General features: G+C 38.4%; 1 protein-coding gene across 1 annotated transcript; it reads right to left on the bottom strand.

Annotated features, from left to right (window-relative positions):
* Positions 1–4,057: 4,057 nt before the first annotated feature.
* Positions 4,058–4,363, bottom strand: LOC125185838 (cytochrome P450 71A1-like). The gene has a single exon (XM_048082286.1). The coding sequence runs from the start codon at positions 4,361–4,363 to the stop codon at positions 4,058–4,060; it is 306 nt and encodes a 101-aa protein (XP_047938243.1).
* Between the last annotated feature and the right edge of the window lie 11,757 nt (positions 4,364–16,120).

Raw genomic sequence — 16,120 nt, forward strand, 5'->3', positions numbered from 1 at the left:
AATGGAAGAATCGCTAGAAGAAGATCGCCCCAGCTTGTTTGTTGAACTTCCAAAAACGTCCGGGGAGCCTTCATGTTTCAAAACCACGCGTTCGGTTTGCCCGGTTTTTCGAACAAGTGCACGGATTGGGGTGCTGGGGTGGGGTGCATCGGGGAAAGGAAGAATTGCCCGTGGCGTGGAGGGGGGCCCGACGGCCAAAGGCACCCCCCCCCGTTTCCCGAGGCCGTTGGATACGGATGGATTTGGGATCGATTTCTCCCCTGAACAACGACGCAACGTACTCAACAACTCCACCTCTTCTGAAGTTCAATGGTAAAACGCGGCCTCAACTTCATCGCTAATAATCGCCGGGGAAAAGGGGGGCTATCTTGCCGACGGCATCTATCCCGGGGAACCTTTTTGGGAAAACGTTTCCCGGGCTGGGCAAAATCGGTCTTTTGCGCGGGGCGAGTCGCTCGAAGGATGGGGAGAGCGTGGGGGTTTTCCCAAACTCGATTAAAATTATCAAAACCCCCCGAGTGGTTTTTTGGAGAAATGGTCGGCATCATGTATACGGGATAAACTTTCCAACATGATTGTGCCGAAAGGACCTGAGGTGGGGAATTTGGCCCACCGGTAGTCCCCCGAACGGGGGTGCATCCGTTTTGCAAGAGCGTTTTCTATTCGGGCAGGACACGTGATTTACCGCCCCCGAAACCGGAGGATCTAATGGAGCACATTTGGGCAAAATTTGGCAACCGTTAGATGATCGTCACTAGAGAACTCCTTCTTTTGCTTCTTTGCCTCTATTTTTTTTTATTTGAGTTTAAGTGTGCAATTTGTAATTTCTAGTTTTTTAATTATGTCTTTTTTATTTTTTTAGGTATTTAAATTGTAATTTTATTTTATTTAATGAAGTGTGTTTTTTATTAATTGAATTTGTTGGAATTAAAAAATAAAAAATGAAATTGAATGAATAGTTAAGAGATGGTTAAGAGATGGAGGGTTGCAGGTGCTGTCTCTTAGTTAAGAGATTAGCTGAAAAGTACAGTGGGGCCCATGAATAGTGAAAAGATGAGACAGTTAAGAGACATATAAGAGACAGCGTTGCGGATGGCCTAAATATGTGAGATTAGAAAATAAATATGTAATGTTAATGAGGACTACTATTTTAAAAATTTGTCATTCTAATAATACATTTTAAAAAATTTATCTTATCCATTATTTTTACTTACTACTATTTCATTAACAATATTAATAGTAAACAGGCAGTCTCATGAACTTCTCCACAATTTTCAATCAAGAACAACGATAAATAAATAACACATCTAGATTTCAATTTAATAGTAGGGGTAACTGCTTTTAAAGTCACCAATTTTCCATGAATTCTGGTTTTTTCCACGAACTTTATTGTCGGTTGCCATTTTTCTATGTCAGGTTTTACAGTTTGATTCAAACTGTTCGTTTCCTATTAAGACGATGTCCAAATTATTTTATCTTACTATTGGTATCTTCTTTCTTTGAATTAGCTTCGCGTGGGTACCTTGTACGCCTCAATTGGAACTCGGATGAAGAAGTTATGGCCATTTGATGAAGGAGGCTGCGACCTTTGTGCGACCTTGGAGCTGGAGATGGTGATTGCGGAAAGGTGGCTGATGGAATAAAATAAATCAAAAATTGTGTTAAAAAATGTATTAGGGATAATTTGGTCAGTTGTTAAATATAGTGAAAGAAATAATATGAAAAAAGAATTCAAAATACATAAAAATTCGAAAATCCCTTATTTCGAAAAATTCGCACGCCACGGTCTCATATTTCGAAAGGCCAACGAATTTAATCCCAAAGTTCGAAAGGCCTGCAAATTGAGTCCCTTTTTCCGGAATTTCTCGTTGGTAAACCCTAAGATCTCCCGATAGCATTTTCGTAGCCAAATTTTGAGAAACAGAAAGTAATAGTAGTACCTTAGAAATTTTTGTAGGTTCTCCCGCGGTAACTACAAATGGGCGTGAAGAGTGGCGGAGTTTAGAGCATCTCAAATGGCTTTAGGCCAGCTATAGCCTAGTCAAAAATTCCTCCTGCCATCAGGACAAGAAACTCCTCTAGCCACATCTTCAGGACAAGAAATAGGCCAGCCATAGGCCAGCACAATTATAAAAAACAAATAAATATAATCACGCAAAATACGGAATTAAATTTGCGACACAGATACGAGAAAATGCGATAATTTTATTTATAAACTAAAAAAATGTACAAAAAAAATTAAATAATTTTAAAAAAAATACCATCCCCTTTCCCCAGCCCCCGGCTCCCCCTCGCCGCCGTGCCGCGCGTACTGGGATCCCGACCCGGGAAGGGGCCCCGGTTCCCCCCCCCGGGCCGGACCAAATCTCGCATACTCGGGACAAAAAGAAACCCCTTCCCCAAAGGGTCCCCCGCCGTCTTCCATTGATTGACTTTTTCCACATGTTCTCGGGCCGTCAACCCGATGGGGAACCCGGACCCCCCGGGACAGGGCGACTCCAAAAGGGGCCCGTTCCCTCTTTTGACCAAGGGGCGGGTCCCGGGAGTAAATGATGGGGGAAGGGAACCCCGGAGCACGGGGGGGAGTCGTGGGAACCCCCGGGCCCGCGTAGTCAGGATATTTGGGCCCGCTTTTCCCACCGGCGACACCCGTTTGAACCTCGAGGACGCACCACATAGCTTTTAGTGGGTGAACCCTTATAAACATTCTTAAAGGGGGAACTGCCCCCTCCGCCATCCCCCCGACATACTCGTCGTTTGGTTGATGGTCTTTATGCGGAGGTTCTGGGCCCCAAATCGGGAGCCGTTCCCGATTCGCCCCCCCCTTTTGGGACTCCTCCCCCCTACCTTCCCATGCGAGAAGCCTCCCGAGGGCCGCAATTTTAGCCCACAATTGGATCCTTTTATTGTTAAAAAGAGGGATCATCGCCATCCCGCCTTGGCGCGTGACGTTTTTCATCCGTCCACTTTCCGTAAATGCGTCATCCCGGCCGCGCGCCGCCTACCACCTTTTTGCCCTTTCCCTTCTTCTTCTTCGGTGTCTGATTTTCAATCAAGACTTGAAATAAGTAATATGGATTACCAAACATTAATATAGGATAATTAAGGTTTATTTACTATAGTGTATCAAATAAAGATATTATATTTTTAACAATCCACGCTTGGATAGAAAAAATACCGTTAATAATAAATTATTTTATGGAGTATTACATGTAGACTAGTGATAAAATGCAAAATGTAAATATCGTACAAACTTCAAACTATTATCCGGACCGTTAAAAAATATCAACAGATGACAAAATAACATCAATAGAAGATGTCCACACATTGTCAATACAGCATCAATCGTTGACATTTCTCGTTGATGTTATTTTGTCATTTGTTGACATTTTCTAACGGTCAAGATCATAGTTTGAAGTTTGTACAATATTTAGAGTTTGCAATTCATCTCATTGACAAGATGTATTAAATGGCGTCATTTGAATAGCCAAATGTTTTGTTCGCATGATATTTTTCGTTTGCCAAAAGTATGCTCCCTTCGCCCAATAGAAATAGGGTATTTGGGATTGGCAAGAGTTTTAATGTGTAATTGGTAAAGTAAGAGAGAAGGAGAAAAAGTAGATGAAATTGTGTAGTGGATTGTGGGTCTCATAGATGATAAAGGAAAAAAAAAGGAGAAAAGGTTTCCATAAATGGATATTGACTATTTCTATGCGACGGACGAAAAAGGAAATATGACATATTTCTATGGGACTGAAGGAGTATAATAATTTCTCCCAAATCATAGGCTACGGGATAATAAGAATAATGACAAAGTTATGATACAATTGGTCAGTTTTTATGATAGACCAGAATTTGACTAAATTTCATGATTTTTTTTAGCCATTTATTCTTATATATCTAATCTTTTTCACATAAAAGATCAATATGGAGTATAATTTAAGAAGAAAAAAGGCATGAGTAAATTAATCTCATTCATATGATTATGATGATGTAGGTAAGCGGTGGATTCATTTTGTTAGAATCCTCTATTTGCATAGATCTAAAACACTAAAGTTTATATGGCAACCTTAGCAATAAGACGAAGAGCATTCTTCTTATGCAGTGTTGGTCCAGGCTTAGTTTCGAAATCAATATCCTCTCCCTTAGGCAATTCCCAATTAAATTTGTATACAAGATTTGCCAATGCAAGTTCCAGCTCGGCAATCGCCATTCCCATTCCCGGACACCCTCTTCTCCCGAATCCAAAGGTAATCAACTCCGGAATCTGACCGTCCTCCAAGAACCTCTCCGGCATGAACTCATCTGCGTTTTCCCACGTGGCGGGATCTCTTCCAATAGCCCAAGCATTGATATACACCATACTTCCGCCTTCAATTTCATAACCATTTACACTACACTTATTAGTAGTCTCTCTTGGCAATAAAAGTGGAGCCGGTGGATACATTCTCAAACTCTCTTTTACAACTGCCCTCAAATATGAAAGTTGCTCTATGTCTTGTTTATTGATCATATCTTTCTTTCCGCCCAACCGCCTTATCTCCTCTTGCAACTTCTTCATCACCAAAGGCTTCTCCATCAATGCCGTCATTGTCCACTCTAGAGCAATTGCTGCCGTGTCACTGCCTCCGGTTACCAAATCCTACATAATTAATCACTTCAAATATCATTATAAATATTTGGATGCATGTAAATTTCAAAATTATTAGAAATCATTACCATTAGTACACCTTTGATGTGGTTTATTGTAGGAGCAAAGGAAGAGGATCCATTTTCTTTAATCCTTAACATAATATTGATGAAGTCACCATCCATCGATTTAGGTCTTGTCGACAAAAAGGTCGCCTTAAAAAACGGCATCTTAGATTTGTAATCTCTTTCACCCTCCCCGGGGGAAATCACAATGAGGGTGGGGATTCCGAGCTTGAGCAACATGATTTTGGGTTTTTTATTTATTTTAAATAAAGGCGTGAAAGGTAACAAAATCAGATCTAGATTCAAAATTTTTTTCCCGGTTAATTGACATGAAAAACAAAACCCCGGAACTAAATCTTACTTGTTGGTTGTTTTCTTCCGCGATTGAACCCCTAAGTTGAACCCCTTCTTCGAGGTCCACTTTCCAACCCAATCCGAAGGAACTATCCGGAAATTTTCCCCGAGAAAATCGGGGAAACCTTCTACAAAGCTTTACGATTTTCTCTCTAATGTTACGCTATTTCTCATGCCCTAAATGGAGAATAAATAACCATTATATAGATGAAGAGTTTTTTGGGGTTTCAGGGATTTTTGGGCTTATGAACTAATATAATTATACCCCAATTTTTAAATTAATCCATATTAATCTAATTCTAGCCCATTTCTTTCAATCCCCCACTTGGACTAGCATTAGATATAATCCCCACCCAACTTTGTCCCCTTGAGCGGATCAAAATCCCTTTATAGTGTGATTTTTGGGCCCCTCTTATGGGCGCCGTCAAATTCAAGTCTGGCAAAAACCCCTAGGTTTGCGGGGCCCTTCGATATATGAAGGACGTTTACGTGAATTGGTAAAAAAATCACATAAAGTTTAAAAGAATACCCTTTTCATTCACGAACCCCCCGATTGACCCTGGGTTTGTATGTGTCCCCAAATGGCTCAATCACTTTATCTCATCTTTTTTAAAACCCCCCTTTTTAAGATCATATTCAATTATTTTAAATTGAATATATCTTTCTTTTGGCCAATGACTTAGTGGTCAAATTAATATAGAGAATTTGGTGTTCCCCGGGTTTTCGAGGAATGAATCTCAATTTGGCTCAACTACCATTTTCATTTATCTTATGATATACCCAACACGGCCCGGTGTCTCAATCCTCCTTTGGGAGGAAAAGGGTTTTGGGAAAAGATCAAAGCCACCCCTCAACAAACAAAATGTGTAATGACCTCAAACCCAAGGACTATTAAATCTTGCCCCAATAAACCGTAGACACTTAACAAAATAGTTTAATAGTAGGGTATACCAATACTCCCAAAGTATATCATGTGTCCATCCAGTATCAAATATCTTACTTGTAAAACAATTTCTTTTCTCAAAGAATTGATGAAAACCCCCATGTAACCTATAAAAATATCATCAATACCCCAATTTTTGATGATCTTTGGGGTTGGGCTATTTTAAATTATACTATATCATTAATGTCTCCCCTTTAAAGAAAAATCTTAAAAGGGAACAAATATTTAGAATAAAAAAAAATTAAAAATTTTCCAATAAGTGCAAAAAACCCCATAGAAAATAAAATTTTCATAAAATTGATCAAGTAATAATGTTTTAATTACAAAATGTTTCTAAGACATATAAAACTTCAACCCCCCGATTAAAAAGCCTTTAAAAATGCTTAACACCTAAGCTCTCAAATTGCTTTGTGGTTTTTACATAACGGTTTAGTGAAAGGATCGGCTAAATTATCATCTTTGGGATTTTCTAAATTTTATGTCGCCTTTTCAATTTTTTAAACGATGATATTTCAAAAGGAACATGCTTTTTCCCCGTTCGTACGGTTTTTTTTTTGGGAATGCCACCCTGTTGTCCCCGGACAAAGGTATTACTTTTGGCACTCAACAACCCCCAGTTCCCTTCGAACTCTAACAAAGCAAAACCTTTTTTGTGTTTCCCGGATCAAAATATCTCCCGGTGGTGGAATCGGCAAAACCTTGTTTTAAATTTATTCCCCTTGCCCCAATTTTGAGGAAAAAAACATACCCAGTGAGACTTATAGTCGCCTGGTTTTTTGGGAAACAAAGCATCGGTACCCCAAAGTGATAATTTGGTTGTCCACCCAAGACTAAAAATATTCTTTAGTCCTTCAAAGGTCCAAGAATAGTCAAAAATTTTTCCAATGTTCCTCCCCGGGATTTTTAAATCCGCCTTTTTTTGAAAGCGCAAAAACCACTTTCGGCCTAGTAGATATCAGGGAACCATAATAGACCCTATACCCGGCCCTTTGGAATCCTCTTCTTGCCCTTTTCTTTAAAGGGAAATTTTTTGACAATACAATCCCAAACCCCCATGGAAGAAAACCTTTTTTAGAATTCTCCTTGAGGGCCCCTTTTAACAATACATGTATGTGGATTGTGATAACCCCAAACCCCTTTTGGCCCTTCTCATAGATTTTAAATTTCCCAAAGGATATGGGGAAGCATCCCCCGGATCCTTCATGGGAAAAGGATCAAAACAACCACTTTTTCCGGATTGCATCAGGGAAAGGACCCCCTTTTCCCCATAATCAAGATTCATCAACATATATGATAAGGTATAGGGCTTTTTCCATTTTCGGTTTACTAAAAACCCCACATGGATCCTCTTTCCCTTGAAAAAACCCAAACGATTTGATTGTTCTTTAAAACAAATTTTCCCCTTAAAATTTGGCAAGTCCATAAATGGACTTCTTTAGCTTACCCGATTGGGCCCTTTTTCTTTCGATAAAAAAACCTTGGGGTTGTGTCATATAGACATCGCCCAATTCCCCCTTTGAGAAATCTTTTTTTGACATCCATTTGCCAAATATCAAAATTGTAGTTTTTTTTAAAAATTGCGAAATTTCCCAATGGATTTGATCTTAGCAAGGCGAAAAGGTTTCATCATGGTCAATCCCCCGGACTAAACCCTTTTCCCTTTTTTAACCCTTTACCTTTGTAGGTTTGTACTTTGCCATTTTGCATCTCTCTTTTTTTTAAGATCCATTTGAAAACCTAAAAAGGGAAAACCCCACCCGGCAAGTCAATAGTTCCGGACTAAGTTAAATACATGAGTCCATTTGGATATAAAAGGGCTCCCAATTTCCGATTTGCCCGACACCCCGGCATAGGTCTTAAACCAGTATCAAATCAACTTCATCATCTTGGTTCTAAACCCCAAAAGATTTAGTCTCTCGGGTGGACGCAGTCCTTTGGTTTTGATTTGGGTTTTTAACGGGATCGGGCCGTTACCCGTATGTGAGAAGGTTTGGGAATATCCATGATCTTGAGGTGGAGGTGATGCAACTATTGCATTATCTTGTCTTTGATGCATCTCATTTTTCTTGGGGTGGTCCCTCGAGAGTCTCTCTAAGGTCCTTTTAAAAAATTTCCCCTCCCAAAAAGATATAAAAATTTCCCATTATTATTGTCCAACCCAAAGGGATAACCCCTCATCCTCAATGTTATCTTGGGTTTTTGGAATTTCTTCAAGATCTACTATATTTTGACCTTGTTCCTTGGGGGCAATGTCTTCAAGCGCCCTTTTCCCTAGAGATTATCACCTTGTGTTTCCTAAGTGTGGGGAACTCTTTCCTTTAGTTTCTTTAGGATATCCCAAAAAATAACATTTCTCACTTTTAGTTTCCAATTTATCATATCTTTTTTCTTAACAAAACCCGGACAACCCCGGGGTCCGGATATGGTTAAGATTTTGTTTTCTTGCCACACCATAACTTATGGTGTTTTCCCCTTTGATTTAGGGGGAAACCCTTTTATTTAAAATTTAAATAGCCGTTGGTGGCATGGCCCATGAATAAAGGGAGCGGCGGTTTCTCAGGATCGAACCATATCTAATAATGTTCGATTTCTCCTTTCAGTTTCCCCTTCATTTGAGGTGTCCCCCGGGAGGTGCCCAGGTTGGATTCCATGGCTTCAAGTAATCAAGAAATTCTCGGCCCCAAGTATTTTCAAACCGATCAAGGTTTGATATTTTTCCCAATTGTTTCTCAATTTTCACACTTAAACTCTTTAAATTTCTCAAGGCCTGGTTTATGTTTCATAAGATACACATATCCATCCCTTTTGACAAATCATCAATAAAAAATAATACGAATAACCACCTCTTGCTTGAGTTGGAAACGGTCCCACACATCTGTTAACTCCCAGCAAATCCAAAAAGCCCCTTTCCCGGAAAAAAGGTTTACTTGTCATTTTTTTCCTTTAGACAAATTCACAAGCTCCGTATGGTTCTAAATCAAATGAAGTGAGATAGTCCCCCCAAATTTTTTCCCAAACTTCTTTTCTTTTTTAAATTTAAAATGACCAAGTCTGAATGCCATAGATAAATTGTTTTTCGTATTACATAGCTTGGTCTTTTTTTTGCACATTGAAAATATTTCGTTTTTATTCAAGCCTATATAATCCATTTTTAAGAGCGGCATTTCCATAAAAAAATCCTTAAAAGAAAAACGAGGGATCTCTTGTTTGCAAAATGGAAGGAAAAAACCCCTTAATGCCCAACATCGGGAAGGAAATAATATTCTTAGAAATAACTGGGGGCAAAAAAACAATTGAACAATTCTAGTCTATGTCCCCCGGGAAGATTTCTTGTAAGTCCCCACCCCATTCGGCGGAACCCTTGTTTCCCTTCCCAACACGCAAATCCCCCGGGCCTCACTTTCCCCGGCCCCTTAACCCCCCACAAATTTCAAATGTGGAGCCACAAGGGTGTATCTAATACCCAAGATTGTGATTTATTCATAGACATATTTATCTCAAGAAAAAATACCCAGTCCCACCGCAATGCGTTTAATTTTGGGGGAGTCTCTCTTCCAAAAGGGCCCTTTTTGCAAAAGAAATCAAAACCCCTTTTATAACTTGGGCTTCTTCGCCCCCCCCCACTCTTAGGCTTTAGAACAACTCCTTAGATGCTTTCTTCTTTGTTCTTTCCTTTTCCCTTTGGAAGACTTAGGAAAAATCACCATGGCCCGGGTTTTACCTTTTGTAAAGGGGAAAACTCCCAAAATCTTAAGCATGTTGTGCAACTCGGGAGCCCAACCTTCTGTTGTTCATGTTGAAATTCACAATGAAATTCTCAAAAACTAGGAAGGAACTGAAGAATTAGATTTGTTGAGACATTTCGGAAAACACCCGTTTTACCCATGCTAACCTCTCAATCAAACCAATCATTTTCAGCACATGCTCGAAACCTTGCCTCCATCATGAAGCTTGCACTTGAAGAGATCCAAGTATCTCATATCCATAGTTTAGGGTTGTGGCATACAAACTCTCCAAGTGTTTAACCATCTCATATGGAAGATGTGCTCATGTTGTCTTTGAAGTTCCAAACTAAAAGGATGACAACATGATGCAGAGCATCATTTGCATTTTCAACATGTTTTCTGAAAACCTGGGCAAACGTAACAAAAATCGAAGATTCCCCTTTAAAAAGACACCATTTGGTTTTTTCCAAGACATAATCAATTTTGTCTTGCCAGCACCAAGGGAAACAACGGGGGCCAATCCGGAAAAATTTTACCCAATCAATTTTTGGGGTTTCCATCAAGCACTTGTAAGTCAAATTTGACATTTTATTCCCAAGAAAAAAACAAGCAACAACATTGATGCCGACTTCGGTGGAGCGAAAAAACGGAATGAAAACTGATTTGAGTTATAAGTCTCAAAAGCTTTGGAATAAATAATATTCATTATCTGCACCATTTTGGAGTAAGAAATTGAATCCAATTCAAAATTAATTGCGTAAAACAATTCCGAAAACAGTTCATAACTTTCAAAATTTAAGTTTCCAAAACCAATTTCGCAGCTTTTAATTTTAAAAGATTTTGACATATAAACTTGAGTTTGGCCATTGGTTTTTGCAAAGTCACTTTTCGTTTATAAAGAATTGAAGTTTACATAATCAAATAAGAAATCTAATTTCTCAGAAATCAGTGCAGAATTTTTCAAAATTTTCGGATTCGAAGTTCGAAACTTTAAATCCGTAAACAATTATAGTTTTCATTTATTTTCCAAAAATTTTCAATTACATGAACACGGTTAATCCACAACTAATTAGCAAACAAAATAATTATGAATCGAGCCCCGGGCTCTGATACCACTGTTGGGTTTTCTTGTATTCATCTAATGAGCGCAGCGGAAATTGCATACAAGAATACAGATCTAGATTCATAATCATATTGCAAGTTGAGCATGTAAAACACAACGGAACTAAATCTTACTTGTTGTGTTGTTTTCTTCTGCGATTGAATCCTGCAAGTTGAATCCACTACTATCGAGGTCCACGTGCAATCCAATCCGATGCAGGAACTATCCCGGTACAATTGCTCCGTAGAAGAATGCTAGGAATTCTCTCTACAAAGCTTTACGTATTTTCTCTCTAATGTTACGCTATTTCTCATGTCCCACAATGGAGAATAAATAACCATTATATAGATGAAGAGTCACTAGGGTTTCATGATTGTTGGGCTTATGAACTAATATAATTATAGCCCAACTATAATTAATTAATCCATATTAATCTAATTCTAGCCCATTTCCTTTCACATGACGGGGCCGTATTGCTTCGAGAGGCGCTGGAAGTACTTGTATTGAAATTGGCCGTCGATTTGGTGGAAATTGCCGATCAACGGCAACCCCGGTGGGCCCGGTGGTGTGAGTTTAGGTTTTTGTGTTTGGAAGTAGAGAATCAAAATTATGGGAAGAGAGAAGAAGAATAAAATAAGTGACATCATTTTAAGTCTCTTCGTTTTATTTGGGATGCAATACTTTCAATAAACTCTTATAAATAGGATACACATTTTTGAGAGATCGTATTATTTTATCAATATAATAAAAATAATAACGTGGAATTTTAGTAATTCTATTTGCATTTATATTGTTCTCAGCTGCGGCCCAAGTCCCAACAACTTATGTTTAATATAATCAAAACAAATATGTTGACCAAGCTTTTTTCAAAATACCAAGTGGGGTTTGGAGCCGTAATTATTTAAAAGTTGTGTGGTAAATTCCATTATCATTAATTATATAGAGGCATGGATATTGTGCAATCTATTTCCATTTTTTCTTTTAGCTGTTGCCATCAACTTGTGTTTTATAATGACAAAGTTATGATATAATTGGTCATTTTAGAAAGCTACGCGATAGGCCAGATTTGACAAGCTTCATGATTTTTTTAGCCATTTGTTCTTATATATTTAATCTTTTTTACGTAAAACATCAATATGTTGTATAATTTTTTTTCTTTTCAATTTTAATACATGTATTACTTATAGATATAAGAGGACGGACGCTATGGAACTCCATAAAATTGGCCTCTAAGGCTGACTTACTTTTATGGATTCATTAATTATCGTTCTGTTAGGGAGATTCAATATATAGAACAGAAAAACGGATATCTGAAAGTCGTGATAATCACTTTCAGATCAAATCAATTTCGGTGGTTCTACCAAACTTATTTGATCAGATAAAATTCAAAGAAATCAGAAAATTCATATGTGTATATGAGAGCTATGAACCAGAAGAATTGATCAGATTTTGAAGAAGACGAACCGGTGCAGCTGTTGACGAAACAGTGCATCCGTTGGGAATCTTAACCGAAAATAACTGATTTTCAAAAGGTTTCCGAAATTGCAAATTAGTCCTTTGACTTTCAGAAATTATATTTTCGGATGAATTTCTAATACAGCTCGACCCCAGCCAAGGGCTCTGCCCCTTGGACCCCGCTACTCGGGGGGCGCTGCCCCCGGACCCCGTTCATTTGTTTAGGGGCTTCGCCCCTAACATCATAATGAATTCAAATAAGTGTGCACTCCGCACCTCCATACTTAAATGATGTATCATTATAACAATAACCGATCAATCAAATTTATCCAATTACACTAAAATATCCAACACGTTCTCCTTAACCTAGATAATAGAAAAGAGTAGGAGTACTATAGAATTGAAAGAGGAGGTATTTAGGAAAAGAGAAAAAGGCATGAGTAAATTAATATTTTTCATATGATTATGATTATGATAACGTAGGTAAGCGGTGGATTCATTTTATTCCATTTCATATGATGCAACGCCCCTTTTTCGTGAAGATCTATATCTGGCTAATTATTCATTAACTTAAATATGTTTTTTTTCCTTAATACTATTATCATTAGGTAGGCTTAGAATATTATTAGGCTTTGGAAAACAAGACGCTTATAACTCAACCAAACACCCCCGCAAATACTCAAGAGCTTATAAAGATGAAGAATTCTAGTTAGAGTCAGCAAAATAGAAGAGCAGTGAAACTGAAAAAGTATACATTATAAATAACACATCATATTAGGGCTATTTTTATAAATAACAAACCATATCAGAGACGGAATAATAAGGAAATAGTTCATACTTTTCAGAGAGATGTATTTAATAAGTCTATATTTACCTATAATAATGTACCTTTGTTTTTAGAAGAACTTAATATATGTGAGACGGTTGCGAGCAGAGGCGGGCGGGATGAGACAGCACACAGCACATGTGAGATGAGAGCGAAAATTAGCAGCCGCAAGCCAAGCACACGTCTTAGCCACTTAGATGGTGCCATTGGCATTGCTGACACTCCCGAAATGTGAGCATTTTCAAAACAAGATTTTATTTATGAAAATCAATTAAAAAATAAACATGTGTCAAAATTCATAATGACTCATACTTAAGTTGGCCCTGAATAGGAAAAAAAATACTACGAAGTACTCCCTCTGTCCCACTAGAAATGAAACGTTTTCCTTTTTGGGTTGTCTCATTAAAAATGAAACGTTTCTTAAAATAGAAATAACTTTCTCTCTACTTTTTCATCTCTCTTACTTTACTCTCTCTTCTTTAACTCACAAAGCAACACTACATAAAATCCTGTGCCGAAAAGCAAACGTTTCATAATTATTGGGATGGAGGGAGTACTACTTAATTTGTGGAGTAAGATATAGTACTGTAGTACTTAAGTAAATCCTACACATTCGGAAAGTTTGTAGTACTAGTATAAATTATTTTCTCGCCCTGTTTGTTAGTGTATTCATTTTGGCATACACTCTGAGTAAATTAATACATATAGCAACCAAATTGATTCTACATCAAGTGTCACTAGTTCCTGAATTGTGAGTGATATGTACTGTGTACATTTTAAATTTTTCGTCCATTTCAATTTGTTGGTTTAAGATTAAGTTTGATTTGTGTATCCCATGTGTACAATTAATTCAACGTTATAGTTATATAGTACATTATAACATGTATAATAATTCGTTGATGATTAAATTTGCATTATAGTTTGTGTATGTGTACAGTGTATATGTAGTTCGCTATCTTATCTAGTAGACACGACTCATACAAAAACTAAAATATAACCAAGTATTATAATTCGTTGATAATTAAATTTGCGTTATAGCTAGTGGATGTGTATATGCAGTTCGCGATCTTATCCAGTAGACACCACTCAAACAAAAACTAAAAAATGTGACAGTTCTTTTTCTATTCTTCTCTCCCCATAATCACTAAAATCTAAACATGCCAACAAACTCATACAGCCGGACCCACCAGCGCTATCGTTCATCGGCAATCTACAGTCTACACCAGTTAATTTGACCATTGGTCTCCGCCACCTCTCCAACAAGTAGCTAGATCCCCGTCATGTCCCTCAAGCTAGGATTCCGCCTTGGTTCTAGGATTCCGCCTTGGTTCAGATGAATTTACCTTATTTTTACCAAAAATTTATACATGTGATCACGGTTACGAGTGGTGTTGTATGAGCTGATAGTATGAGACAACTCATGTGAAAGGAAAAACTGGCGACCGCTCGTCTGACATACGTGTGGTGCATGTTGCACGCTCAGCCACTGAGATGGTGTCATTGCCGACATACCTTTGTAACACCCCGACTTTTTCTCCATTTTTATTTGTCTTGAAAGGACATCGAACTGTTTTTAAAGCCGATCTTTCACCCCAATTCTTATAGTAAAATAATATACATTTTGGGCCTATAGAATTTATTAAATTCTTTTTGAAGAAAACCCTTTGTTATGAGCCAAAGTCAGTTATTAAATTTCCATCTTGAGCCCACTTGAATATGCAACCAATTATCAGGATTTAAACGCCAGATTAGTTTCACAATTTTTCTTCCACAAAATCCGGAACAAATCGGTTTTTACCTCCCCATGATTCCATGAAATCGGTTTTCTACATAAATATATCTCCCCATGACTTCACGTATCATCAGATTCAATATTCCAAGAAAAATCAGAGAGTTAGAAATTTAGAGATAGAGAGAGGGAGAGTCGAGAGGGAGAGGGAGGTCGACGGTGGCGCGAGTTGGAGGTTGCAGGCGACAACGGTAGAATTGGTTGAGAGAGAGAGAGAGTGTGCGGCTAGGATGGACGGTTGCGATGGGAGTGGGGCAGCGAAGAGAGTGCTTGAAGAGGGGGTTTAACGAGGATTTTTTTGTGAAGTTGAGCGAGGGGAAAGCGAGGGAGAGACAGCGTTGGCTGCCGGAATCTTCGGTGGTCTCGTTAATATCAGATTTTAGACGGCGGAAACTTCAGTCTTGCAACGCGACCGCAGCTGCTGTGACCGAACTCGACGGCGACGGAGAAACAGTGGCGGCAATGGCAGATGGCGGCGACGGAGCCCCACCAGGCCGCGTGATGGGAGGCGACTGAATTGAGGTGATGTGCACTGTGCAGAGAGAGCCGGGTGCAGCGAGGCATTGTCGCACGCAGGCGACGAATTTCTCTCTCTCAGGAGGAAGAGAGAGGCGGCGCTGCCGCTCGGAAAGAGAAAAGGGAATCCCACTTTGGGATTTCACGTAAGGTTTAAAAAATTGAGGATTTAGTCTAGTTTTATTTAATGTTGGGTCTAATGAATTAATTAATCTTATTCATATGATTATGATGACGTCGGTAAGCGGTGGATTCATTTTATTAGAATCCTTAGTTCCATTATCACTAATTATATAGAGGCATGGACATTGTGCAATTTATTTTTATTTTTTTCTCTTTAACTATTCAGCGAGGTGAAATTCGCCGGAATTGTTCCGGTGCCGGTGGCGTCGATCACCGACGGCTCCGCTTGCTGCAGTAGCCACTCAATCATCTCGCCGTCCGATTTGTGACCTAATTAATGATATATTATTGTCAATATATTTGTTTTGTTTTATTAGGAATAATAAATGGAATAATAATTAATGATATAATTAATGACTTAAAAATCATAATTAAGAGCTTTAATTGGTCAAAATTGGGTTAAACCCGTTGACTGTTATAAAATTAACGGAATTGTAAACGGAGGACTAATTGCGATCCGATTTGAAATGTACAAGACCAAAAAATTCAAAAGATAAAGTTTAGGACCAAAATCGTAAAATGGTCATATGTT

This window comes from Salvia hispanica, chromosome 1, assembly GCF_023119035.1.
Source record: "Salvia hispanica cultivar TCC Black 2014 chromosome 1, UniMelb_Shisp_WGS_1.0, whole genome shotgun sequence".
Taxonomy (NCBI): Eukaryota; Viridiplantae; Streptophyta; class Magnoliopsida; order Lamiales; family Lamiaceae; genus Salvia; species Salvia hispanica.